The sequence below is a fragment of the Arachis stenosperma genome, chromosome 3 (assembly GCF_014773155.1).
Source record: "Arachis stenosperma cultivar V10309 chromosome 3, arast.V10309.gnm1.PFL2, whole genome shotgun sequence".
Taxonomy (NCBI): Eukaryota; Viridiplantae; Streptophyta; class Magnoliopsida; order Fabales; family Fabaceae; genus Arachis; species Arachis stenosperma.
Window position 1 is genome coordinate 160,121,719 of NC_080379.1, and position 26,788 is coordinate 160,148,506.

The 26,788-nt window shown below is 35.9% G+C and overlaps 4 protein-coding genes and 1 non-coding gene across 8 annotated transcripts; 3 read left to right on the forward strand and 2 right to left on the reverse strand.

Moving 5' to 3' along the window:
* Window positions 1–8,245: 8,245 nt before the first annotated feature.
* LOC130970711 (uncharacterized) lies at window positions 8,246–12,024 on the reverse strand. 2 transcript variants are annotated; one of them, XM_057896879.1, is made up of 9 exons: window positions 11,279–12,024; window positions 10,775–11,182; window positions 10,533–10,617; window positions 9,926–10,022; window positions 9,671–9,734; window positions 9,524–9,580; window positions 9,261–9,298; window positions 9,086–9,167; window positions 8,246–8,610 (listed from the first exon to the last, which is right to left on the reverse strand). In XM_057896879.1, the coding sequence occupies exons 1-9, from the start codon at window positions 11,969–11,971 to the stop codon at window positions 8,518–8,520; spliced, it is 1,617 nt and encodes a 538-aa protein (XP_057752862.1). In that variant the 5' UTR covers window positions 11,972–12,024; the 3' UTR covers window positions 8,246–8,517. The 2 variants fall into 2 exon arrangements, 1 of the variants encoding a protein (XP_057752862.1); XR_009082098.1 differs by lacking the exon at window positions 8,246–8,610 and having other exon boundaries at window positions 9,082–9,167; window positions 9,261–9,400.
* Window positions 12,025–12,091: 67 nt separating this feature from the next.
* Window positions 12,092–12,173, reverse strand: TRNAS-AGA (transfer RNA serine (anticodon AGA)). Its single transcript has one exon. It is a non-coding gene; the product is annotated as a tRNA-Ser (tRNA).
* A 415-nt stretch (window positions 12,174–12,588) lies between these two features.
* LOC130970746 (protein DJ-1 homolog D) lies at window positions 12,589–15,918 on the forward strand. The gene is made up of 5 exons (XM_057896920.1): window positions 12,589–12,837; window positions 12,907–13,023; window positions 13,404–13,844; window positions 13,992–14,354; window positions 15,416–15,918. Exons 1-5 carry the CDS (start codon window positions 12,784–12,786, stop codon window positions 15,602–15,604), a joined length of 1,164 nt encoding a protein of 387 aa, XP_057752903.1. The 5' UTR covers window positions 12,589–12,783; the 3' UTR covers window positions 15,605–15,918.
* A 2,367-nt stretch (window positions 15,919–18,285) lies between these two features.
* LOC130967081 (uncharacterized) lies at window positions 18,286–18,984 on the forward strand. The gene has a single exon (XM_057891901.1). It carries the CDS (start codon window positions 18,286–18,288, stop codon window positions 18,982–18,984), a length of 699 nt encoding a protein of 232 aa, XP_057747884.1.
* A 3,909-nt stretch (window positions 18,985–22,893) lies between these two features.
* On the forward strand, window positions 22,894–26,571 carry LOC130969112 (protein RMD5 homolog). 3 transcript variants are annotated; one of them, XM_057894706.1, is made up of 3 exons: window positions 22,963–23,088; window positions 23,493–23,844; window positions 25,168–26,571. In XM_057894706.1, exon 3 carries the CDS (start codon window positions 25,224–25,226, stop codon window positions 26,382–26,384), a length of 1,161 nt encoding a protein of 386 aa, XP_057750689.1. In that variant the 5' UTR covers window positions 22,963–23,088; window positions 23,493–23,844; window positions 25,168–25,223; the 3' UTR covers window positions 26,385–26,571. The 3 variants fall into 3 exon arrangements, with proteins under 3 accessions (XP_057750688.1, XP_057750689.1, XP_057750687.1); XM_057894705.1 differs by lacking the exon at window positions 23,493–23,844 and having other exon boundaries at window positions 22,894–23,088; XM_057894704.1 differs by lacking the exon at window positions 23,493–23,844 and having other exon boundaries at window positions 22,982–23,088; window positions 24,061–26,571.
* Window positions 26,572–26,788: the final 217 nt, after the last annotated feature.

Sequence of the window (26,788 nt, forward strand, 5' to 3'; positions counted from 1 at the left end):
CTAATTAAGCTTAGAGATGAAAGATTTACCCACTTGAATGAAGGAACGGATGGTGATGGCTTTGGGGAATAGGTCTCCAACAACCTTGGCAAGGTGATCTCCAGCTCCATTCTCTTGGGCTCTTCTTTGACAACTTCCACCTCTTTGCAAGCTTCTTCAATATCAACATATTCCTCTTGGTAGCTTTCTCTCAATTCGATCTCTTCTTCATTATTCACTAAGGGCATGGGAGGTTGTGCTTCTTCTTCTTTAATCTCCATGTCAAGTCCAATGGGAGAGGATTCAAACGTAGATAAGAATTCATCAATGATTGAATCCATCTCTTGATCATCCCCTTCAAAGTTTTCAACCATGATATGCCTTGGAGGTTTTACACCCTCCTCAACACCAAATTCAAACTCATTAGAAGGAAGTTCTGTGACTTGAGGTTCCTATGGACATTCCGCATCTCCTAAGTCTTCAACCACTTTCTCTTCTTTGATACTTCCGACTTCCTCCACTTGTTCCTATACAAAGTCATGCTGCTCACTGTCCACCGAAGTTTCTAGCTTCTCCTTCATGCTGCGTTCTTCAGTAGATTCTCCACATGAAGCCATGGGGGTTCCTTGAGTGTTCAAACATTGGGAAGCTAATTGTTTTATCGCTCTCTCCAGTTGATGAAGAGTTGCATGAAGTCGATCCGTTGTTTTCTTGAGACAATCCTTTGATTCTTGTTGTGTTCGGCTATCATTAGTAGGATCATAGTGCTCTTGAATTGATGGATATGGACATGGTGTATATTGAGGTGGTGGTTCTAAGTATGGCTCATAAGGTAGTTGGTATGGTGGATATGGGTTAGGGTCGTATGGGGGTGTTTGGTGGTAAGGGACTTGTGAGTTTGGTGGTTCAAAGGTATGTTGTGGGGGTGGTTCATAAGCATAGGGTGGGGCTTGTTGGTAACTATAAGGGGATCCACCATATCTATCATCTTGGTATGCACCTCAGAATGGCTCTTGACCATGTAATTTGGTGGAGGGTGGTTGTCACGAAAGGGTCCACCATAACTATTGTCTTGGAATGCATCGTAGAATGGTTATTGCCCATGGCACCTTGGAGGTGGTTGTTGCCGAAAGGGTTGATCAAATCCTCGTGGCTCCTTCCGTCTTTGATTATTTTGACCTTGATGCATGTTCCTATTATAGCGTCCATTCCTTGCAACATAATTTGAACTAAACTCATAGTGAAAGGGGTGAGAACTCATAGTAGCTAATAAAAATTAAAAAAAAAACAAATAAATAAGCAAAAACAAATATTTACAATAACCAATAATAAGGCACACATTTGCAATTCCCCGGCAACGGCGCCATTTTGACGAACGGACTTTTGCTAGTAAAGAATTTCATAAAAATAAGTTCTCGTTGAAAGTATAGCTTCTAAACCAACAAGAATCCTTTTGTATAAAAGTTTTGGTTGTCACAAGTAACAAACCCCTTTAAAAATGATAACCGAAGTATTTAAACCTCGGGTCATCTCTCAAGGAATTGCAGGGAAGTGTTCTTATTATTGGTTATGAAATAGTGTGTTTTAGGGTTTTGGATAGGAAACAAGAAAAGTAAATTGCAAAAGAAGTAAATTAATAACTAGAAAAGCTCTTGGCAAGGTATGAGAAATGGAAATCATATCCTAGTTATCCTTATCAATTGTGATGAGAATTATTCATTGCTCCCACTTAGTTAACCCTTACTAAATAAAGGAAAGTCAAGTGGACTAATCAATTTGATTTCTCAAGTCCTAGTCAACTCTTAAGGAAAGACTAGCTTTAGTGGAATCCAAATCAATCAGTAACTTTCAATTATCAATTAACAAAGGAGTTTGATAACTCAAGTGTTACCAATTACTCAACCAAAGCCAAAAGAAGAGAAATCTAAATTAAATTAAAAGCATCACAACATAAATAGAAGAAAGTAATCATAAATCTAAAATACCTCAAATTGCATTAAATGGAGAAATCAAATCTAATATGGAGTTCATAAATTAAAGTAATAGAATAAATAAATAAAAGTAGAAGAGAACATAAATTAAAGGAACATTGAACCTGGAATGAAGAAGAATTAAACCTTACCTAAGAGAAATCCTAAATCCTAAATCTTAAGAGAGAGGAGAGAGCCTCTCTCTCTAGAGAACTACATCTAAAACTAGAATTGTGAATAATGAATATTGTGTCAATGTTTGGATGCATTTCCCCACTTTATAGCCTCTAATTTGTATTTTCTGGGCCAAAAACTGAGTCAAAAATAGACCAAAAATTGCTCTCAACGATTACTGATACGTCCAGCACGTGGCATAGTCACGCGTACGCGTCGTCCACGCGTACGCGTGGATTGAGTTTTCTCTAGGTCACGCTGCGCGTGATCCACGCGTGCACGTCGTCTATCTTTAGGGCAGCTATGACAAATTATATATTGTTGTGAAGCCCTAGATGTTAGCTTTCCAACGCAACTGGAACCGCATCATTTGAACTTCTGTAGCTCAAGTTATAGTCGATTTAGTACCAAGAGGTCAGGTTGGACAGCTTTAGCAGTTCCTTCAGTTTCTTGTATTCCTTCCACTTTTTCATGCTTCCTTTCCATCCTCCAAGCCATTCCTACCCTGTAATCCCTGAAATCACTTAATGCACATATCATGGCATCGAATGGTAAAAAGAGAGGATTAATATTAGCAAATATAAGGCCAAAGAAGCATGTTTTCAATCAAAGCACAAAATCAGGAAGGAAAACGTAAAACATGCGAATTGTATGAATAAGTGTGAGAATAATAGATAAAATCCACTAGATTAAGCACAGGATAAACCCTAAAAATGGGGTTTATCACCGGTCATATGCCTAGAGCATCCGCTGTCCATATACCACATATTGTCCTTCCGCTTGGATGCTAGGCAAACCTACAAAATGAGCTTAAGTGACCTCCAAATTTTCTTGGATACTTTCACGTTAAACCATCTTCTATGTCCCAATCTATTGTAGTCAAAAACAACTTTGTAAACTTTGTTGCCAATCATTCTTTCACCAAAAAAATATTGAATGGGAAAGTGTCCATTCCTATTGCATAGTCTAAAAAATCTTGGAGTTGCTGTTTTGTTAAAGTAGGCTGGATTTTAAAATCTTGTATCATTTGAAGATGAAGCCACGTTTTCAAAAGAAGGTTTTTCAACAGATTTGAAAGTCTTATGAAACCCCAAGCCAGCTTTATCAAAAAGAGGTTTTTGACTAGCCAAGATTTGATTTAAATTTTCAAAACTTTGAGAGAACTTGGCTAAGTCATTTTCAAGATTTTTGATCCTCTTTATCAACTCTTCATTTTCTTTAAAACAGTTTATGTATGCAACAACAGAATGATCACTTTCACAGCTTCTAAGTTGAGCTTTTAACTGCTTGTTTTCTTCAATAAGTTCAACAGCAGTTTCAGCCTCCCTTAGTTTATCTTTAAGAAAACCATTTTCAGCTTTAAGAATGGTGATTTGTTGTTCAAGAACTTGGTTTTCCAGCAAGAAACATCTAATTTTTTCAGAAAGGTGGTCTATCATAAGATGAAGGTCTTCAGTGTCAGGGTTATGAGAAACTACCTATTCAATGTGATCTGCCATGAGACATGGTTGGGACTTGGTTTCTGATTCTTCATCATCATCCGAATCATTTTCCAAGTCCTCCCAAGAAGCCATCAGTCCCTTTTTCTTTCCTTTCTTTGGCTTCTCTTCCTTCTTCAACTTAGGGCAATCAGATTTGAAATGCCCAGTCTCTTTGCAGTTGTAGCATGTTACCTTGCTAAAATCTTTCTTTTGTTTTCTTGAACTGCTTCCCTTGTCTTTTTTCTTGAACTTCACCATTTTTCTGAATTTTTTGGCAAACAACACAAATTCATTTTCATAGGAATTATCACTGGATTCATCATCCAGGGGGTTAGTAACAGATGTAAAAGCAATTCTTTTCTTTTTTGAATCTTTTTTCAAATAAGTGTTTTCAAAAGCAAGTAAGTTTTCTCTCAAGTCATCATATGTCATGGAATCTAAACTACTGCTCTCAGATATAATTAAAGCTTTTGTTTCCCACTCTTTTGTGAGACATCTCAAAACTCTTCTCACAAGCACAGAATCAGGATACGTAATTCCCATAGCATCCAAGCCAACAATGATGATGTTGAATCTTTCGAACAGTTCATCAATAGATTCTCCTTCTTTCATTGCAAACATTTCATACTCTCTGTTTAACATGTCTATCCTGGTCTTCTTCACTATGGTGGTTCCTTCATGGGTGATTTGAAGTTTGTCCCAGATTTTCTTTGCCGTTGTGCATCGTGATACCTGTCGGTATTCCTCGAAGCTGATCGCACAGTTGAGCAAGTTGACAGCCTTGGCGTTGAGTTCCACCTTCTTTCTGTCTTCTTCGGTCCAGCTTGCTTCGGGTTTAAGAGAGATTACTCTTTCTGCGCTTGTGGTGGTTAGAAATTGAGAACCCTCCAGGATTATCTTCCATAGTCTGTAGTCCACTGCTTGCACAAAAATCTTCATTCTCTCCTTCCAATAGGTATAGTTTTTTTTCATTGAAAAGAGGGGGTCTACTGCTTGATTGTCCTTTTGTCAGGTTGTAGGACACCAGATTTGAGCTACTGTTTTCTGACATCTGGATCTTTTCTCCAAGCTGTAAAGCTTGATCTCTTTGAGACCAAGCTCTGATACCAATTGATGGTTTATTAGTGGCTAAAAGGAGGGGGTTTAATCTTAGCCCCTTTTTCGCTTAATAACTCTTGCTATCCTTTAGAAAACTTGAGGAGAAATTTCTTATTTTTGTCTCGTGCCTAGTCAAGAGACTTTTTTGTTTTGTCTCGTGACCAGCCAAGAGATATTTTTCAGTTTTGTCTCCTATGCAACAGAATCAGAAATGGAGTAGAAGAGAGAGAAAATTACACCAAGATATATCCTGGTTCAGCTGCTAAGTGCAATGCAGCCTACATCCAGTCTCCATCACAACAATGATGAAATTTTACTATAATCATCTTTGATTACAAACACCAATTCTCCCTAGGAACAACCCTTCATATCCGAGACAAGTCCAGAATCTAACCCCAACCCTGAACTTGACTTGGTCACCTACCAAGCTTTCAACTGCTAAGTGCTAACCCAACTTGTAAGGAAATTTTCACAGAATCATGAAATACAACACAGATGTACAAAGGACCTATAGGATATCTATGGCTTTTTTTCTTTTAATTTTGTATACTCTGCTTTTTCCACTCTATGACTTTTTCATACAAACCTCACTGTTTGCCTTTTTTCATGAGACTCAAGACAGACAAAACCAAACAGAAAATTACAAAATGAAGAACATTGAAGGAGAAGAACTTCTGTTAGCTTAGGTAGCTATGTGAACACTGTGCCTTGCACTCTCACTCCTTACTTCAAGCCCTGGCTGTTCTCCCTTATTTATAGAGGGAGAAGCCTCCACGGTTGAAACCATTTGAACCAAGCTAAACTTCTTCTTCTTCAAGAAAATCGGTTCGGCCAGAGAGAGAGGAGAGATAACCGAATGCTATATCCAACATGCAATTACCTCTGAGTCTTTTCTTTACACCAAGCTTCACCAATCCGAGCCATCCCTCTTGACTTGCACTCCAAAAAGGACTCCTAGCCCTTGATGCTTCTTGATACATGACAGCTTCTTCTACTCAAACTTCTGCATCTTCTCCACGTAGCTACAGTAGCTACCTCCTGTGGTAGTTGATCAAAAGCTGAGACAAGCCATCCCTTAAGGATCTTCTTCCTCTAATCGAATGGATCTTCTTCTATTTTTGGTTATGGAAGGCTTGACATCACTTTTCACATCTTACCTTTTGTTGTAAAGATCTTAGCCACTCCATACCTCAGATTTTCTTTTTCTTACCGCCATCATCACAATGGTCTTATTACTAGCTTCTTCTTCTTTTTGATAGCTTGCCTTAACTTCCATATTTTCTATGTGAAATGACCGAAAGCTTGAAGAAAGAAGAGAGAGAAGAGAGAAATTGAAATGCTTTTAGTTGAATTAAGAGAGAGAAATGAAGTGAATTAAATTTCTAGATACCCATGCCTAGAAGCGTGTAACACACTTAAGACAATCAAATCACTTTTTCACCAATCAAATCACTTTTTCACTTTCTCATTCTTATTTCCAATGTCTGCATTAATTTACTTAATAAAATTTGAATTCCACCAAAAATAAAAGAGGTGGTATCCGTGGAAGCATGCATGTTTCCCTCTTTCTCATTTTTCCAATTTGGACCAAGCTAGTAGATTTTTTTAAAAAGAATTTTGGGCTAATAGTAATCAAATTTGGCCCAACTAGTGTAATAAAAATCCAGCCATATATTGTAAGCATTTTCTTGCACAAGGCTGATTGTACTGGGCTTGTTTATCAAGATATTGGCCCAATTAACATAACAATTATTCAGCCACACATTATATTGCAAATTTGGGTAAGGTTGAATGTTTGGCTTCTTGTTGGGCTAGCCGATTTTTCGGCCCAAGATACAATATGCACAACAAAATTATTAATTAATAATTGTTACATGAAAATCAAATTAATAATTTTGTAGTTAATTATTTTAATAATGTTTGTTCATCATCAATTTAAATTTGAAGTTTTCCAAACTCATCAGAAAGTTAGTTTTATTTTTTTGGGATAAATTTGTCAGCGTTTTGAATATTCATTATAAAAATAATACACTCTATATGATAATATAAACTTTTTAAAATTAGAATTCTTTCATAATATTATGAATTTTATTTATTTATTTATTTTAAAGGTGAGTTTAGTATATCAGTCTATTAATCTATTGAAGGTAGTATATTTTGGGATAAAAAATATTATTAGTCTATTAAAATTAGTTATCAAAATTAGTTATTATATATTTATATATAAATATATATATATAATTTATTTTTGATATATATTTTATATTTTAATATATATTTTATATTAATAATTAATTTTAATAGTTAATTTAAATATACTCTTAAACATGATTGTTCGTGGAATTGTGGTAAGATATGTTAAGGTTAGTAACTGTAGGCAAAACAAGTGATGTTCATTATCCGTGCTTGTTGGAATTGGTTGCTGCTGCTGTTCTTATATTGTGATTGTCCAACTAGGTTTAGAGCAAGATGGACCATCTAACTATTTCATGTTGGTGTGATTCAATTTATTTAAAAGCAAATGAATTCTTCTTCTCGTATTGAATCATGCGATATGTAAGCTATGAAGTTGTCATTGATAGTGGTGTATTTGTGGAGCTGAACATTTCCGTTATTATTGAAAATTTGAAATTCCATTGACTGAAATTTGTCTCTTATAATAGATGAGGAAAATCCTAAGCACATTCTTGGAAGGACATCAATATTTACTCGTAGGGATTTATGCTCAAGCACTAAGACGGTTTCAGAAGCTCCAGTTTGTGAAATAACTTGGTTGGTTTCGATAAGGATCACAGTCCTCCATATAAAAAGGGGACATTTATGAACCATTGACTGGAGATATCATTGCTTTCACTGATTTGAGGCCTGCATGCATAGATGATTTAAAGAGAGCTGGAAAATCCTGTGTTATTGCTTTAGGTAGAAAGGCAAAACAAGACAGTGGTTTATTCTTGAACTTTACAAATATCTTATCTACCTTTCAAGATTACTGTTTGTTGTATCTTGTATGATATTGAAAAATTGAATTAATACATTTACATACTATTGTTATTGTTGCTGCTGCATCTTCTAGGAGTTGGAGAAAATTGTTTAGTGTTTGTCACTTTCTCTAGTGAAAGTTGCAGTATTGATGCATCAAATTTTGGTGCTGTCATCCGCTCTTTTGATTTGAATAAGTCACAAGAAGGAGTTTTAAGTTGTCTAGTTGCAAGGGAATGTTTTTGTGTGGAAATACAAAAACAGTTGGTTCATTATTATTTTCCCTCTTCAAACGGAAATGCAGAACGTTTATGCCAAATAGTGGTTAGTATGGTAGAGGGTTAAATAATAAGAGAATGACTCCTATCAAGATTAAAATCTATACCATTAGATTATCTTAATGCATGACAAACCAAGTTCAATCAACCGCATCATAGCATTGTCCTCAATTATGTATGCCAATATATAAAATATGTAAGATTTTTTAAGTAGGTGAGAATCAAAGCATTCCCATTTTCAGGATGATATAGTCATATTAATGTATACAAAATATAAACCTTTATGAAATTCAGCATGTTTGATCATTAAGTAATGTATAATGTCACATGATAGAACATTTGAATTGATAGTATTAAGAATGTACACACTATACAGAAATCATTCTTCAAACAACTAAATCCATTCCATCTATATATTAAAGCAGTTTGGCAAAAATGGTCCATCACTACGATCTCAACAGCATTACATGCAAATTAGAGCTCTTTCGGCGCTACTCCTCTTGGTAGAAAAATAACAGATTCTATACGCATACAAGGTCACTCTGACAAGTCTTACACTTATTCTAATGCTGATATGAACTTCTGAATTTTGGTTTGTGCTCGTTCCTTCTCTTCTGGTCCATCAAGATCACCAATATTATCATGATATTCCTGAACCATGCAATTGAATTTTCAATCGATTAGATCCTCAGCTATCTCATTTGAAGAATAATGGAGTTGTAGGGTTAATTTAAGGGATTATAGTATTCAAGCACATCATGAATAGGGATACTAAGCATGCTCACTTTTGGGAAAAGGGAACATAACTAAATTGCCAAAAGAACAGTGAAACTATGACAGCTTAAGTACATACAAAGACTCTTGAATCAAACTTTTTCTTAAAGGGAACACAAATATCGTTTGGTTTTTAAAGTCACTAAATAAGAGATGCCCCAATACATAAAAAGACATAAATGACAAGATATTAAAAGCTGATTTTATGCTTGGGCATAGGAACCCATTAATGTATGGTCACTATAGAAACCAAAACTTTTTTTTCAATAATAATAATAATAATAATAATAGTAATAACATAAAATAACTTCAAAATCAACATTTTAAAACATTATCAATAGAGGATAAATACCTGAAGTATATCCTTGAGATGGTTCTTACTAAGTTTGTTTTGCTTCAGTAGTAGTTCAATTCTTCCTCTCATTTGTGGGTGCCTGACCAGAAAGTATTTGAGAGACAAGTCAGTTGAAAACATACATACCAGAGCTCATTAATATCCATTAATAAATCTAGGTGAAAATACTTACTCCGAGCACCAAATATGACCCAGAATGACAGCAATCAACTGCAGAATCACACAATCCTCTTGGTAAATTATTGCTATAGTTGTATGAGTACAAATAACAATCTCCAACCATGCTTGATATGAAGCCATAAGAAGACACTACTGCTTTATTAAGCAGTTGTGTAATGTGTATAAGTTGAAAAGAAACCAAAATCTAGTGCTAAAATTCTACTGCTAAGTCTTTTATAAGGATATTAAGTGTATAAAAGTGAAACAAAATTTTACCTGAAGAGTATAAAGTCCAGCTTCCAGTTTGCGATTGTATTTCTCGTCCTCATCCATCTATGAAACATAGGAAATAGGAATATTAAACTTCTAACCGAAACGGTTTCTTCAATACAGTATCCAGAAGTAGAGTAAACCAGTAACTACCTCCAAGTCATCAAGCTCAACTTCATTCAACCGTTCAGATTCTGCTTTGACTCTATCTGAATATCTGATGGGAAAAATAAAGCCAGGATGCTCAAATGAAAATATAAATTATTAAGACGACCAGCACAACTGTTACAGCTGTATATTGAAAAGATGTGTACTAACTTCAAGCCTGATTACTAGCAGCATAAAACAATGGGCATAAAGTTTGATAATCATGAAGTTGACAAACAGAAGAGGACATGTCCACCCTACCTCATGTATAGTTCCATTAGCCTGTCTATCTTCTCACACTCATTTTCAACAAATTTACTTAACAATCTTTCTCTCCTAGAACCCCTTAAGATCCCACCTAGCAAAAAATAGAGAGTATTGAAAGTTCAATATCACAAAAGGCAAAGTCCAGTATACATATAACATGCATGTATGAAATTAACTGTTCTACTAAAAATGTAAAAATCTGGTGTCTATTTAATATGAAAAATTGCAAATAACATGGAACAGACTACAATACTAAGGCAACAATGCGGGAGTGGGACATTCAACAATTAACAACTAGGCCTTATCTCATTCGGTAAGACTGGGAACTCCTACACAAGTCAATCAATGCAATTGAGGAAGATTAAAAATTAAACTGTCGATTAAACAATTGATCTGATAACACTTCTCTTTCTTTTTGACATTGATCATGTCAAAGAAAAATGCATAATGCACAGGCATTGCAAAACAACAGGACAATGGTGTAATTTGACCATTACAGATTTCAAAACCTCAGATAAATTACATGCAAAATGGAAAAGCTATTCACTCCTATATCAAACATCCTAAGTGAACTCCATAGAAACCTCACTTGCCTGCTTACCAAATAACGAAGAAATCAGTGACACAATACGCTCCTCCAATTCCTCTTGGTACCTTTCTTTCTTGTTCTTTTTATTGACAGGAATCTGAACAACAAAGCACACAACCTGAATTTCAGTCCCATGGACCCCATATTTTACCCATAAGGTAAGCGCAAGAAAGTCAAGTACTAATAAAATCACAAATTAAAAATGCTATGGTTCTGCAAACAATCAACAGTGGGGAAGGCAATGTAGCACTTGCCTTACCCATAAAAGCTGCAAACGCCGTTTTCAACCCCAAGACATCCACAAACCGTTCACAAGCTGGAGGGTACTTGGTCATTGCAAAATCAAGCGCCCTTATGGCCGACCCATAAGCCAGCTTCTTCTGCTTCATGATGATGATCATCAACTCCACTCCTTCAGCCTTAACAAAACGCTCCTTGTTCTCCAATGGCATCAACAGGCAGCACAAGCAGTCAAACAGATTCTCTAGCATCTCCTCTTCATCAGAGCTCTTGGGGTCCCTGCTCTTGTACATTGCCACCGCCTGCAGCACCACATCCACCCCATTCATTTGCCCCAGCCTCTTTTGGTTTGCCGTGCTGCTCTGCAGAAGAATCGCCAGAATCTCCGATGCATACTGCTTATTCCCATCGAATTCCCTAACCTTACAACATAAACAGCCGTTGGAGTTGGCTACAGAGTCGGTTATAGTGTCAATTACGGAGCTCGTGTTAATTTAATTTCACTGTAATAAGCATACCTTAATCTTCCCTAGCAGCCACTTCATCAGCTTCGTCTTCTCGCAAACTAACTCTGCCACTGCCGGCTTCACTTCGATCAGATTCTCTATCGTTGCGAGCGTCGCGTAAACTGCGGCAGAGTCGTCGGGATCAGAATCGTTGAGCCGGTGGAGATTCTGCACCAGGAGCTCGAGAACACTGTTCTCTATCAAAGCATCAACTAAAACCTTAGCCGGTTCATCGTTGTCGTCGAGGACATCCTCGTCAGTGAGGTCCTGGAGGAGCTGAACGACGTCGATGGCGATGTCAGTGTTGTCGTGGTTGAGGAGGTCGACGATGGAGGGGACGACGTTGAGTGCGACAAGGTCAGGGTAGAGCTCAGGGGCTCCGGCGAGGATCTTCAGTTTCTGGAGCTCCTCGTGGAGGTCCAGTTCCGAATCGGCGAATCGGTCTGGTTGATTCGAGTACTTGAGACGGGCCTCGATGTTCTCCTTGAGGCGGCGCTCGAAGGCGAGGACAAGCTTCTTTAGGGTTCGGAGGTCGAGGGCTTCCACGGCGTTCTGCGATTTCTCTATTGCTTCGAGAAGGGAGAGATCGACGTTGTTGTCAGCGACAGTGCCGTTGGACGTTAACGCGGGTGGTGGTTGTGGCGGTGAAATGGCGTCATCGTACTTGCGTTTGGAGGAGTGGTTGCGCGTGTTTGCTAGCTCCATTGTTGTTTACGGAGCTGAGGTATGGGACTGTGAACTGAAAAGGTGAAAACTGAAAACCCTAACCTTATGCAAGTAATGGTCTAAGCTTGGTCTACAAACAATTCGGGAAAAAAAATAAAACGTGAACGGCAGGATTCGAACCTGCGCGGGCAGAGCCCACATGATTTCTAGTCATGCCCGATAACCACTCCGGCACGTCCACGTTGTTGTTTGACTAAAACAAACATTTTTATTATTTAACATTAAAAACTCTAATGATTTCTGATAAATAATTTTAATACGGCCAGAGACAAGAAGATGCGGCTGCAAATAATTTCTGATAAGCCCAGAGATTTCGAATCAGTTTTACATGTGAATGTGGGTGATATCCACACCGTTTACTCGATCTGTTGATAACTTGATATCCATTTGTCCCACTCAACGTGATCTCAGGTCGCAACAATCTTATTAGATTAAGTTTACAGAAAAGAGTCCCTTCTTAATTTATAAACCTCAATTTGTTTATTTCACTTAATTAAACATAATATAAATTATTTTTATTTTTTGACATTTTTGAAATGATCCATTTGTCAATTTAATATTTTAAAAACATTTATAACATTTTTAGTTTTGCTGCCACCGCTAGCTAAAAACGTGGACCCTTGAAATTATCGGCCAAATGGTGCGTTCTATCAGTTTCGAGTCGAGTTTCAACTCAAGCATATATAAAAGCAGCACATACAAAGCATGACACTCTACAAACTTCAAAGCTTGAAGCTTTACTCAAAATATTATATACTGTCTGGTCTGTAGCTCTTACCTGATTAGCAGGCATGGCTTCCAAACGGGTTCTGCTGCTTTGTGGTGACTACATGGAAGACTATGAAGTAAGCTTCTTATCATCGTCATCTTCCTTCACTCACTCACATGTCATTCTCAGTTCTTTATGAATGCAGGCCATGGTCCCCTTCCAAGCGCTGCAAGCCTATGGTCTAACCGTCGACGCCGTTTGCCCTGGCAAGAAAGCCGGAGATGTTTGCCGGACCGCAGTTCACCAGCTCTCCGGTCACCAGGTCTCTCTCTATCTCTCTTGCGTCCTGTTTCACTTCAAAAATATGTGATTGGGGTTTCTGTTTGGATTTGATTTGGGATTCAACTCTTATGATTAGAATTTATTGCTGATGATTAAGGTTCTAGTTTTAATTGATTGCCTATTCAGCTGCCGTGTTTAGGAGAGGCGAAGGGATGAGTTTATAAGAATGAGATTGCAGCTTAGAATACCCGCAATTGAAAGGGTTTTTTTTGCATGTGAAGATTCTGTACAGTATTTTGAAAATGGATTTCATATTCTTTATGTTTAGATGCAAAGAGGTTTTGTCTATGAATCCAATTATTGAGCTTTGCATGTAGAGTTTTCATGTTGTTGAGGGTGTTACATATTGGCTGGTTTCAGACTTATTCTGAGACACGTGGTCACAATTTCGCCCTCAATGCAACGTTTGCTGAAATTGATGCTGCAAACTATGACGGGCTGCTGTTACCGGGTGGAAGAGCACCAGAGTATCTTGCTCATGATCCTCTTGTTGTGGCACTGGTGATCAAGTTTTTCAGTTCTGGAAAAGCACTTGCTTCCATTTGCCACGGACAGTTGATTCTGGCGGCTGCAGGTGTAGCTAAAGATCGCAAGTGCACCGCTTTCCCTCCTGTTAAACCGGTATTGGTTGCCTCTGGTGCTCATTGGGTTGAACCAGACACCATGGCAGCAACAGTGGTGGATGGTAATCTCATTACTGCCGCCACGTATGAAGGGCACCCTGAATTTATTCAGCACTTTGTGAAGGCACTAGGAGGCAACATAAGTGGCTCCAACAAAAAAATCCTCTTTCTTTGTGGGGTACGTTCAAATTATTTTCAGGCACACAACTGATAGGGACTTAGTACTAAGGGTTTTAGGTCTTCATGTTTCATAGAGTAAACATTTCATCTTTATTCGTAATATTGATGAAGATATGTTTTATCAATTCTAAATTTCTAATTGCAGGATTACATGGAGGATTATGAGGTGACTGTTCCTTTTCAGTCACTTCAGGCATTAGGGTGCCAAGTTGATGCAGTTTGCCCCAAAAAGAAGACCGGTGAAACTTGCCCAACAGCTATTCATGATTTTGAAGGTGATCAAACTTACAGTGAGAAGCCAGGACATGATTTTGCTTTGAATGCAACCTATGATGATGTGAATGCTTCAAGCTATGATGCTCTAGTCATTCCTGGAGGTCGTGCACCTGAGTATTTGGCACTGAATGAATCTGTCATTGCATTAGTGAAGCATTTTATGGAAAGCAAGAAGCCAGTTGCATCCATCTGCCATGGCCAACAGATTTTAGCTGCTGCAGATGTGCTCAAGGTACTCTTAGATCATGTTTGATATATTTCACATTTGTTTCTCAACGAGCACTGAAGTTGAGCTGTGTAGGCGAAACTTGTGCAGTGTCTACATTGATTTTATTTTCTCAAATTAGCATGATGTAAATTGTTCACATTAATTTGTTGACGCTTTAAACACAATTAAATTTGGGAAGATATACTTTCTGCAACTTGTGTGAGTAGGTCTTTGTGAGTGCTTAATGGCATGTATATTGATTTTTAGCAATTCACAATCATGGCACAGCTTGGTTGCACTTCATTTCTGTGTGCTTTTCTCCTTTTTGTGAAAGTCACAACTACGGTTCTCTTTAGTGGATGAGCTACTTCTGAATCAGCCACTATGGTTGCGTTTGGAAGGGAGACTGAGACTAAGAGACTCAGACTGAATGAAGTCTCTGTATTGTGTTTGGTGTAAAATATATTGGACTGAGTCATCAGTATTATGTTTAAATTAAAATAAATATGGAGATTGGAGGATAGACTTAGAATTTGAAAGGTTAAATTAAGATATTTTTGAAAAAAAAAGTAGTATTAAAGTTTCAGTCTCTGTCTTAAAAATTTCAGTCCCAGTGTCTCCACTTTCTGAAGATACTGAAGGGACTGAAATGTTGTAGATGGAGACTTTCAGTCTCTGGCCACCAAACAATACTGAGTCTCAGTCCTCCAGTCTCAACTCAGTCCCCCTAACCAAATGGTACCTAATGTACCATAAAGAAATTAGAGGTTAAATAGTAAATACATAGGGCACTGAAGAGATATGTTAACCCAAACAAAGTCGGAGGAAATTGCTTCTTTTGGCTAGTCTCTTGTGATCTACCAATTAACAAATTGACAAAATCTTTGCTCTCTAGTTGCACAAGTAATGGCCTTCTTGGAATGTATTCTACTTCTGCAGAACTTCCACAAAAAAAAAAAGGAAGAAAAAATAACCATTGCTATTATTTTCAAATTTTGCTGGTTAATTTAACCCTGTCTTTATGTGATGCCATTGTATATTGGGTGCATGCCATTTAACAATGAGGGTTTCTGTTGATGCAACAGGGAAGGAGATGCACTGCATATCCGGCAGTGAAGCTGAATGTGGTGCTGGGAGGAGCAATATGGCTGGAGCCTAACCCCATAAGCCGCTGCTTCACCGATGGAAATCTGGTTACCGGGGCAGCATGGCCAGGCCACCCTGAGTTCATTGCTAAGTTGATGGCACTACTTGGTATTCATGTCACTTTCTAAAGTGATGTGATCTTTGAAGCTTTGCATATGCACTTCTGGTGTATTAAGGTATTGTATATGATGTGACTTATATGAGGGACTTGTACAAGGCTGGCTGAGAATGAGATCTCGTGTATCTGAATAAAAGTCTATCTTTTATTAAGTGTAGATTTTATTAATATATCCTTGAGCAGGATATCTCCATTGACAACCATGCAACGATTTCCTGCTACATCTTTCAGTACCAACGTGTCTTGTTTTGCAACGATTGTTTCACATGTAAACTAACAGTTTTACCATTTTCTAAATATGACAAATATTTCAATGTGGATAATGTGACCTCAACAATTAGATGGAAATTTTAACAATTTCCAACAATAATGAAATGTCATTTCACCCTACTCATTTTAAAAATGAGAAATACTCTATAGTGAATACATTTTTTTCTAGAGAAATGACATTTATATCATCATTCTTGTATTTTTTCCCATCTATCACTTTAGAGAAAATAAAATAAAATTGTTATGAAATTCCAATTTTGCGAATGTCAGTTTTTTCAAAAAGTGATATGTATAACAAAAATATATAAAAAATTGTGTAAATATAATAAAATATAATATAATATTAAGAGAAAAAATTATAAACAGTCCTGACAATAATATCAAAAGACAAGAAGGCTTTTAGAAAAAAATAAAATCTTTTTTCGGCCCCTCTTTTAATTTCGTTAGACAAATTAGTCCCTCTATTAATAATTTCTCTCTAGAGCTAACTGATCATGAATACGTGGCATGTTAAGTTAATGATGTGTCAATTAAATGCCAACTTGAATGGGCAGATTAATGAACTATCCACCCGACCCTAACATTTGTATTAAAAAGGGAAGATTTAACCCTAATGACACAAAAGTCATCTTTCACTCTCTGGAATTACAGAAAATTCTAATCATCTCCCTCCAAAAATTCGTTGACGACGCTTTACTTGGAGGAAGAAGTTGGTTCCGACGGAGCTATTGATAGAGTTTTGATGGCCCCATGACAGAAGAATTGACTGTTGAGGTAAATTTCGTTACTCACTCTCTCTATCATTGTATGTATATAATCAAGTTGAATATGCTTTTATTCACATTTTCTGTCATTAAATATGCTTTGAAACCTATAATTTAGAGTATAGTTTATATTTAAATTTTGCATGATGGGCTTAATTTACTACTTGGAGGCTTGTCAATTTATATATATATATACTCGGTATATTTTGACCAAAAATTTATGTATTTTGTTGAGGTTGATGCTTCCATTTCTTATTATTCATAAATATGCATTTTATTCTACTGCAATGCAATATTGCATTTTATCCATAAGTTTGCTTATTCCTTATTATTTATAAGCTTATTGTGTTTGTTTTGAACCTTACTTGCAGTTTAATATTATGTTTATTCCACCACACATTAGCACACACAAAAAGTTCATTGGTCATAGATTTTTATTAACTTATTGCATAGTTTTATTTAAATTTTTGCAAGAGTTTAAACAAGTATACTTTGAAATTATTTGGTATGAATTAATCTATTTAAATTTTAGATAAGTTGATATATAATTCACATTGACCTGTTTAGTTAGAGATGACTATCAATCATTAAAATTACTAAATAATCTACATTACTTTTAAATATATTTATCTATTAACTATTGTTATTACTGCTAAATTTGTCTTTTGTTAGTGTTGCAGATGTCTAACTTTACAACAATACTCGTGTTTAACCATGGTGGGAGGCTTGGGAAGAATAGTAATAGAGTGTTGCATTACTTGTATGGAAAGGTACATAAATTTTCTCCAATGGACTTAGATTTAGTGAACTTTTTTTATCTGGAAGAACTATTAAAGAGTTTAGGCTATGCTGATTATGCTGTAATGTATTGGTTAGAACCCACAACTCGAAATTTAAAATTTGGACTTCATGTGATTAAGGGAGATTCTGAGATAAATGATTTGAGAAACAATTTATTGGTGAATGACTGTCTGGATTTTAATTTATATTTTGAACACCTAATTGGTGAGCCTTGCTATGTTAACAAGGATTTAGGTCAAGCTGCCGGTCAAGTTAATGATTCTTCTTCCTCATCCTCATCTGATGAAGATGACGGGAGTTCTGAGGATGAGGCATACAATCCTCCTTCAAATGCATACGATGAGAGTAGTGACACTGATAGTGACGAAGACAGAATGAAACTGAGGATGTCTACTAAAAAGAAGGCTGTTGATGGAAAAGATGATTGTGATAATGGGAAGGGTGATGCTGACGGGAAGGCTACTGGAAATGTGAACATGGACAAGATGGTCAATTCAAGAAAGTATGTTGGAAAGAGAAATAAATATGCTAGTCCCAACTTTAATCCTAGTGGATGGGGTAATGTTGGAGTTGGTTCAGGGGCAATATAGGTGGACAACATATTGGGTTTAGTGGTTCTAAGGCCCAACCTGATTCTAGACAAGATAAAAATAGATCAAGTCACACTAAGGGTATTGAGTCCATTATAGAAGATGTTGATTCTGAAGAAGAGAAGGAATATGTTTATGAGAGTGAAGCATTTGTCTTCTCTATTTTATCAGATAATGAGGGAGGTAATAAACACAAATGATCAGAACACAAAACCGGTTATGGCTATGGAGAAGTGTACTTTGAGTTGAGTATGGAGTTTGACACAATGGCTAAGTTCAAGGAGTACTTGAAGGATTACTTTGTCTATGAAGGAAAGGAATGTCGATATATTAGGAACGAACCAGAAAGAATTAGGGCAACGAGTGCTAAAGAAGGATGTCTGTGGTTAATCTATACCTCATATAATTCTAGAGATTGTTGCTATCAGATAAAAACTTTTGAAAATAACCATACGTGTGGGAGAGATTTTGGTTCTAATCTGGCCGACCGCAAGTGGGTTGCAAGCAAGCTGGTTAAGGTTTTGGAAACTCGGCCGGACTTGACACTAAAAGAGGCTAAGGATCACATGGTTGAAGAGTATAATGTGCAACTGCATGATAAGATTATCGCAAGAGCTTTGAAGGCTGCAAGGAAACAAGTAATTAGAAAAAAAGGAGAACAATACGGTAAAATACAAGACAACTTAAGTGAGCTATTAAGGAACAACCCATGTTCCACTGCAATGATGTGGACAATACCTCAACCAGAGAGTCTGGCATTGTTTGATAGGCTTTACATCTCACTTGAGGCTTGCAAACTTCGGTTCAAGGCTGGTTGCCGGCGGTTGATTGGCCTTGATGGATGCTTTCTAAAAGGATATTATGGTGGACAACTCCTATCTGGAATAGAACAAGATGGAAACAATCATTTCTTTATTATATCTTATGCAGTGGTGGACAGTGAAAACACTGAGACGTATAAGTGATTTCTAATAAGGTTGAAAGAAGACTTGTGTGATGTTTGCAGTGAAGAACTGAATTTCATCTCGGACCAATAGAAAGTAAGCATTCTATAACATGCTAAAGAGTATTATTAGTGAACTTTATTTATGATGCTTATGATGTTCTGAATTCTGTTATAATGTGTTTTAAATTCTATTATCAGAGTATGATTCGTGAAGTTTATTTATAATGTTTATGGTTTTGTTGAATTCTGTTATAAGAGTTTATTAGTGAAGTTTATTTAAATTGTGTTTTATAAGAGTATGATTAGTGAAGTTTAGTTATGATGTTATGGTTTTACGAAGTTTTGTTATAGGACTTTATTAGTAAAGTTTATTTATGATGTTTATGGTATTGCTGAATTCTGTTATAGGAGTTTATTAGTGAAGTTTATTAGTGGATGTTGTGAGGAGTTTAGATGCTATATTATGCGAAAAATTGCCAATAACAAACTCATGTGCAACATATTAAGCTAGAACAGATTATTATGTTTAAAAGCAACAAGTGGAATGCAGTATAGAGTGGAGATAATGACAAAGCTATATATGAAGTTCAAAGAAATTCCCACAAGTTTTGTATAAATCTCAAAGAGCACACTTGCACATGCAATATGTGGCAGCTCACAAGTAATTTATGTATACTATACTATCATTAGTTATATCAACTATATCTATACCTATTTATTATGGTCTTTGATTTTTTAAAAATGCATGTAGGATTTTCATGCAAGCATGCAGTTGCTGCAATTTCTAGATTGAAAAACATGAGATACAAATCAGAAGACTTTGTCGATAAGTCACTAACAATGGATGTTGTCCAAGCAGCATACTCCTATGTCATCTAACCAGTAAACAGTGAGAAATATTGGATCACCACAGATTGTCAAGAAATTCTCCTTCCCCCAATCATACGTCCAGCTGGTCGGCCAAAACTTATGAGGATGAAAGTTCCTATCGAAATGGTGATTGGCAATAAAGTTAGAAGATCGTGCTAAGTAACTGTAAGTGTAGAAAGCAAGTTTATTATCACAAGACTTGCAAAGGTGCACCTAAGGATCCAAATTGGCAGTCAAAGACAAAAAGGATAAAGAAGGCAAGTAAGACTCAATCAGGAATTTTCGTTGGAGTGGCAACAAACAAGCAAGGACAACAACATAATTCGATGGTTGCATTTGTTATTTTTTTTAATTGTGTTAATTTTGCTAGGTCTGCTATGTGTTGTTGATTGTAAATTGCTAAATTTATATATTATATTTGCATCATCATTTTCATGCAAGAACAAAAAAAAATAAGAAAAAGATGCCAAAAGTGAGAGCTTCGCCTAATGTAGATTTTGTTGAAGAGATTGATTTATCTCAATTTGCATCCCATAATGAAGGACCTGTGAGTATGTTGTTGTATTTGGTGACTTTAGTGTTGTTCATTTTTTGTGCTGAAATAGTTATTTTATCTTGTGCAGGCTACTCAGAAAATTTTTTAACCTCCAGTTGGGTTTCGAATAAAGCAAACTATTGTGAAGCCTCGAATATCACCCACTCAAAACCATCTAGAGCTACTTGGGGCAGCTACCTTAGGAACATCCAGCTACTTATTTACCTTCATGTCAACACCTGGTTTTAGACCTTCAACTCACACTTGAAGAGATTTATTAATGGATTGCAAGCACCAAGTGAAGATTCATATATGTATTTTGTTGGTCTATAAGTCAAGAGTCATATGTATCTTATGAACTTAATTAATTATCTTAGTTCATTAATAATTGTAAACTTATTTGCTGGTATATAAGTTAGACAACCAGCATTTTAAAGACACATTATTTTGTTACTGCACAAACAATCATACTTTGGTGCTAAGTTTATTATAATAGATTGTGGAATTATTTTGGATTGTGCTTATAATTGCATCTTTACTATCATATAGCACATATGAAAATCATATTGTAGAGACTTTTTTCAAATTATTGAAACATATATTTCAAATTTAGCTTATAATTATTGTATATCCATATTTTTATATATTCATCCATCAAAATATATGATTACATATTTGTAGTATAATCTAATTTCTTTCAATACAATATCATTTCAGATTAAAATATAGCAAATTTATTAACATAAAATATAATCTTACACATGTTTAGTTACATCTTAAAAGCATTACAAAACAATATAATTATCACAAAATGTCACAACTAAGGTTATGACAATTACTTAAATATGTCCTAAAGACTAAAGTAATTATGATACCAATTACACCTAAAATTATAAGTCTAAAACATTTGAAGTAATATCTACCACCTTGAGATTCAATTTCGTTTTGATTTTTCCAATTCAATTCCATCTCTAACTCCTTCATTCTATCTTCTACCTCCTTCAATCTCCTTTCCATTAAAATAGCATTCTTAGAAGTAATATCCTCGTCAATGTTTTCTTGAACTAATATATTTAGCCACTTGAAATACTTGCAATATGGGTGGGTGCCTGAAAAATAAAAAATTTCAATTGTAAAAATACAAAAATTATATAAAATTTTCAAGCTTAAAAAATATACAAAAAAAAATAAATTTTATACAAAAATTATAAATTAATACTTACATTGTAATTAAGGCATCTCAAGAAAAACCTATTTGGATTAAGTTTTGTGCAAGATTGGAAGAGAATTCGCATAGGTGCCATAGTAACATTTTGGAGACATGAATTTCTTCTTTCTTGGTTGCCCAATACTTCCAGAAGAAAAGGTGCAACTCCTGCTCTCTTCGCCAGACGCCAACACTATAACCACGCAGAGTGCGACTCCTAGTTTCTGAAGAATGATTTCCATGGCTCATGGTGGTAGCACAGGTAGAGTTCTATACAAGTAGGAAGGAGGAAGAAGCACTCAGGGTTGCTCATGTTCTGTGCAAATAAAATACGGAGTTATATTTTTAAAAATTGTCAGGGATCACGTTGAGTAATTTATTAATATACCAATTCAGACTGACACTTAACGAACACATCACCATCTTAACGTATTACGTATTTACGTTCCGTTAACTCTGGAGATAAATTATCGACGTAGGGGCTAACTTGTGTCACACAAAAAATTACCAGAGGCCGAAAAGTGGTTTATTTTTTTTAAGGGTCTCATTGTTCTTTAAAAAAATTGTCAAGAACCGAATTGAATATTCACTCTAATATTAATTTTGTAATTAAAAAAATAGTATATATATTTTTTTGTCACAAAAAATAATAAAATTTTATTTTATGAGTAAATATGCAAATTAGTCCAAAGAATTTTAAATTAAATATTTTGAATCTCAATAAATTTTTATTTTCTAAAAATTCTTACAAGTTACTATGGTTAGCGTCTCCCCTCACTTTTAATCAATTATATGCATATTGAACAAAATGAAATTTTAATAAATTTATCATAAGATAACTAGATCCTTAAAAGATATAATTTAAGATAAACAAAATTTTTAACGATCCAAAAATCATTCTGTAGAATAAAAATTTGTTAGTGGCGATAGGCCAAAGACTAACAGGCCAAAAATTTAGCTGTGAAATATAAAATTTTTTAAAATTAATTTGAGTATTTATTTATTATTTATTTATTGCCCATCAATTTATAGTAGGAAATCATTAACAAATAACAACTAACAAGCCCACCAACCACAGCTCCACTTTCCGCCTCAACATTGTCATACCATCACCCCATAGCCTCGTGGCTTTTCATGAAAAAAAAATAAACAAAAAAATGAAAAAATAAACGAGAAAAAAAAAATTTCTTAAGTCTCAACACGAATTAGAAAATCCCATATCTATATAAATGTTTTGTTTTGTTAGATAAAGATTGGGCACTGGAGATAGTGGGCCAGAATAATTAAATGGGGGTTGATAGAGTGGGCTATGAACGTTGAGTAGAGTGGGCTTCAAGAGTAGGTAATCTCTTCTCGATGAATGGATAGATGAGTGACACGTAAGCATTTCTTCTTACCACTTCCCTTCCAACACGCTTCTCTCTCTCCTCTTCTCTCCTCTCCTCTTCCTTCATTCCCTTCTTTGCCCTAATCAACCATCTCAATTCTCAGATCTCTTCCCTCCATTTCCAGTAAGCTTTCTCTCTCTCTGTCTTTTTTATCTCTCTAACTTCTTGGCTGAGTTTTCTTTGCGCTCCTAAATGCTTACTTTAATTTCTCGTTAGTTCTTTCTAAATTGCCCTTATTCGCTTCTTGTTTGTTTTCTTCGACTGTTGCTCCTCTTATTATGATCTATAATATAAGATAATCTATTTTTTATTTATTTGTTAGTCTTTTCTGTTGGGAAAAATTATGTATTTTGGATTTTAGCTTTCTTTATTGGGGTTTCCTTTTTGGACTATGCTAGTGCTGTTGCAACATTGATGTTTAATAGTCCTAAGTTATTCTTACTTACCCTTCCCTGTTGAAGTGATACTATTTTAGGGTTAAGCTGGGAGTTTTTTATATTAAATCGTTGCTGCTTTCTGTGATGTAGAGAAAACAAATTGACTCTATTTTGGGGTTTTGCATACTGGATTTGATGTGCATGGTAAGATGTTTGAAGAGTCATGTGAATATGCAGCGTTTTCTATTGAATAGCTGAACCCGAAACACCTTTTATCCGCCTCGAAGCCTCCACAACTTGTAATCAACCTACATACTTATGTGCTTTAGATATCAGCGAAACTTACTTTTAGGAGCCATAGGTTTTATGAGTTTTCTTCCTAGAAAGTTTTGTTGATGTCACACTTGAAATGGGCCATGATTTATTCTGGAACTCTGATCTGATGTAGACTTTCACAAAGTCTTGGTTGATACAAGGGTATATGCTTGTAAATATTGATAAGGTACATACTGCTTCCAGTTGTTAAATTGGAATGATTCTTTTAAGTATTTAAATCGCCGAGAATTTATGCTTCAATTTTTTTGTTGAAAGGGGTATCTTCTTATGAAAGCAAAAGAATATGTATGTGGTTTTCTTTATTTTAATTTATGTTTTTCTTAAATTATTGATTACTTGTCTACACCTGAGGTTTTGTTGATGTGGTGTTTTTTTGGTGTAGTATGTGATCCTTTGGTAGATTTTGTTGATAATTTTATTGTGAATATCAATACAACAACAACAAAGCCTTATCCCACTGGACGGGTCCTGCAAACACATGAATAGAAGCTTCTCTGATTTATCAGAGCCAGGTTTCAATGAAGGCTTCTTGGTTGCCCTGGCTCACTTTGGAGCTATGCAAATTGCAAACATGCTTTTGAGAACCACTGGCACACACCCACAGAAAAAATATGTTTCCTAGAATGCTGTCATTAGCTGCTTGAGTTAGGGTTAGCTTACTGATTAATCTTTAACGGCTATATTTTCCAAGCGAAGTTTTGTCTGGTTACTTTTGGGGTGTTACGAGGATATGTTTTAAGCATACTATGGAGCTGATTTTAGATTGGATTAAATTTCATTTACAATTCTAATGGCAATGTTCTCTAGATTAGGGTGGGGGGTATCACTTTATTCCTTTAAATAACTTTCCCTGGATGTTGAATTTCATCAAACCATTGAATTGGAAGGTCTGACTACTTAGATCAGGTTAAAAGTTTATAGAATTTCAAAAAGGTTATGATTCTTGGTTATTTGGCTATAATAATGTTTTTAAAAATTGAAATAAATGTCAAATATTAGATTATATATCTTTCAGTGTCCTTTTCTAAAATTTGGCAGTATGCTTGATCTTCAAGATAATATCACATGACTTAGCAGTTATCTTGCTCAGCTTCAATGTTTTTAAAACTTTTTAAACAAAATAAGTGTACAAGAGCTACTCTTGGATTAAATAAATCCCTTCCCTTCAGCACGCATTGAACATCTGTTCTCTAATCTGAATTCTGACTGCTGTTATGTTGGGATGTTATAATGTGACTTCTTCCTGTTGTCTTTTGTCGGAGATGCATATCTTAGCTTCTGTTTGAGTTAATGGTTGTTCTTTTCTTTTCTTTTTTTCTTTTTTTGGTTCCCGTGCGCAGGGGTGTGGGGGGATGCCTTCTCTTTAGTTTCTCTCTCATGAAATTCTCTTTACCTTTTCTCTTTTGAGTTAAAAGATAAGAACCTGGAGCATAAACAGTCATTCTTAGATTTTAGAAGTTCATTCTAATAATGCCATGGACCCTTACAGGTGCATCCCATCTTAGCTTTTTGACGTCACAAATTGTAGATACTTTGATACTCAATATGGAGCTGAGTACTATTAAAGATGCATTTGATCGTGTCACAAAGAAGCAAAAGTTATCTAGTGCCAAGACTCAGGAAATGCTTGATCAAATCAGACAGGAAATTGAGAGTGCTTTAGACAAGATGCAGTCAGCCAATAACTCGGACCCTGAGCACAATTATAAAGCTGTCCTCAATGAGCTCAAGGCCAATTTGCTTAAAATTGCTCCCCTTAGCCAAATGGAAGGCACACAAAAAGAGCTAAATGTAGCACTCAGCAAGTATGGGAAGCTACTTGAGAAATATTTCAATCCTGATATATCAAAGGCTTATAGAAATATTGATGTTGATATACATACGTTAAACCAAATAATTGCCAACCATTTTTATCGCCAGGAACTTTTTGATATTGGTGATCATTTTGTGAGTGTGGTTGGAGAACCAGAATCTGCTTCCACTATGAAAGCTCCATTCCTAGAAATGTATCAAATACTTGAAGCCATTAAGAACCAGAACCTGGAGCCAGCCCTAAACTGGGCTTCAATGAACTCTGACAAACTTGCTCAAAGTGGATCCGATATTGTGTTGAAGCTTCACTCTATGCAATTTGTGAAAATACTTCAAAATGGAACTAGAGATGAAGCTCTTCATTACGCCCGAACTCACCTGTCTCCTTTTGCTTCCAGTCACATGGCTGAAATCCAGAAGCTCATGGCCTCTCTCCTGTGGACCGGAAAACTTGATCGGTCTCCATACCATGCATTATTATCTGGATCTAACTGGGACAAGTTGGCCGAGGATCTTAAACGGGAGTTCTGCAATCTCTTGGGGCAGTCGTACAACAGTCCATTGAGTGTGACTGTAGCAGCAGGGGTTCAGGTTTTGCCACCTCTCCTTAAATTTATGAATGTCATGGCAGGGAAGAAGCAGGAATGGCAGACAATGAACCAGTTGCCTGTGCCAGTTGAGTTGGACCGGGAATTCCAGTTCCATTCTATTTTTGTTTGTCCTGTCTCAAAGGAACAAGCAACCGAGGATAATCCGCCAATGTTGATGTCCTGCGGCCATGTCCTTTGTAAGCAGTCTATCTTGAAGATGTCGAAGAATCACACAAAGATGTTTAAGTGCCCTTACTGTCCCTTTGATATTGATGCTGTACAATGCAGGCAGCTATATTTCTGATGTTGAATAATTTGTATGAAACTCTCTTGTACAACTGAATCCACGTGTTGTTGAATAGTTCCGTTAAAGCATGGGCATTGGCATGCCAGTGTTTGGTGACTGCAAAATGCCATGCCAAATTGTGATGTCTGTATGTCTGTATGTCGAATAACATTTGTTGTAAATAGAAATTCTTTCAAGTTGGTTATGTCCTGCAAGTTCTTAATTTGAAGTCACCTCTCTCATATGGTAAAGCATTGATACCCATAAATTTGACTTTCCTATGGTTGGACGGTCATTTTATATCTGTGTTCAATAAAATACCATAACGGGAAAATCTCACACACACCAGATAGGTGATTTGTGCTTGATATACGTTCATTATTTTTACCAAATCCACTCAAGAAAGTAGTGGATTAAGCCTA

Bases quoted from the DNA above. Each gene is read 5' to 3' on its own strand.
- LOC130969112 (XM_057894704.1), top strand. From the start codon at position 25,149: ATGCCATGGACCCTTACAGGTGCATCCCATCTTAGCTTTTTGACGTCA.
- LOC130970746 (XM_057896920.1), top strand. From the start codon at position 12,784: ATGGCTTCCAAACGGGTTCTGCTGCTTTGTGGTGACTACATGGAAGAC. The intron at 12,838-12,906 runs GTAAGCTTCTTA...TTATGAATGCAG, and splicing joins ACTACATGGAAGACTATGAA to GCCATGGTCCCCTTCCAAGC. The intron at 13,845-13,991 runs GTACGTTCAAAT...TTCTAATTGCAG, and splicing joins AAATCCTCTTTCTTTGTGGG to GATTACATGGAGGATTATGA.
- LOC130967081 (XM_057891901.1), top strand. From the start codon at position 18,286: ATGGCTAAGTTCAAGGAGTACTTGAAGGATTACTTTGTCTATGAAGGA.
- LOC130970711 (XM_057896879.1), bottom strand. From the start codon at position 11,971: ATGGAGCTAGCAAACACGCGCAACCACTCCTCCAAACGCAAGTACGAT. The intron at 11,183-11,278 runs GTATGCTTATTA...TTATGTTGTAAG, and splicing joins GGCTGCTAGGGAAGATTAAG to GTTAGGGAATTCGATGGGAA. The intron at 8,611-9,085 runs GTATTTATCCTC...TGCATGGTTCAG, and splicing joins ATCTCAAGGATATACTTCAG to GAATATCATGATAATATTGG.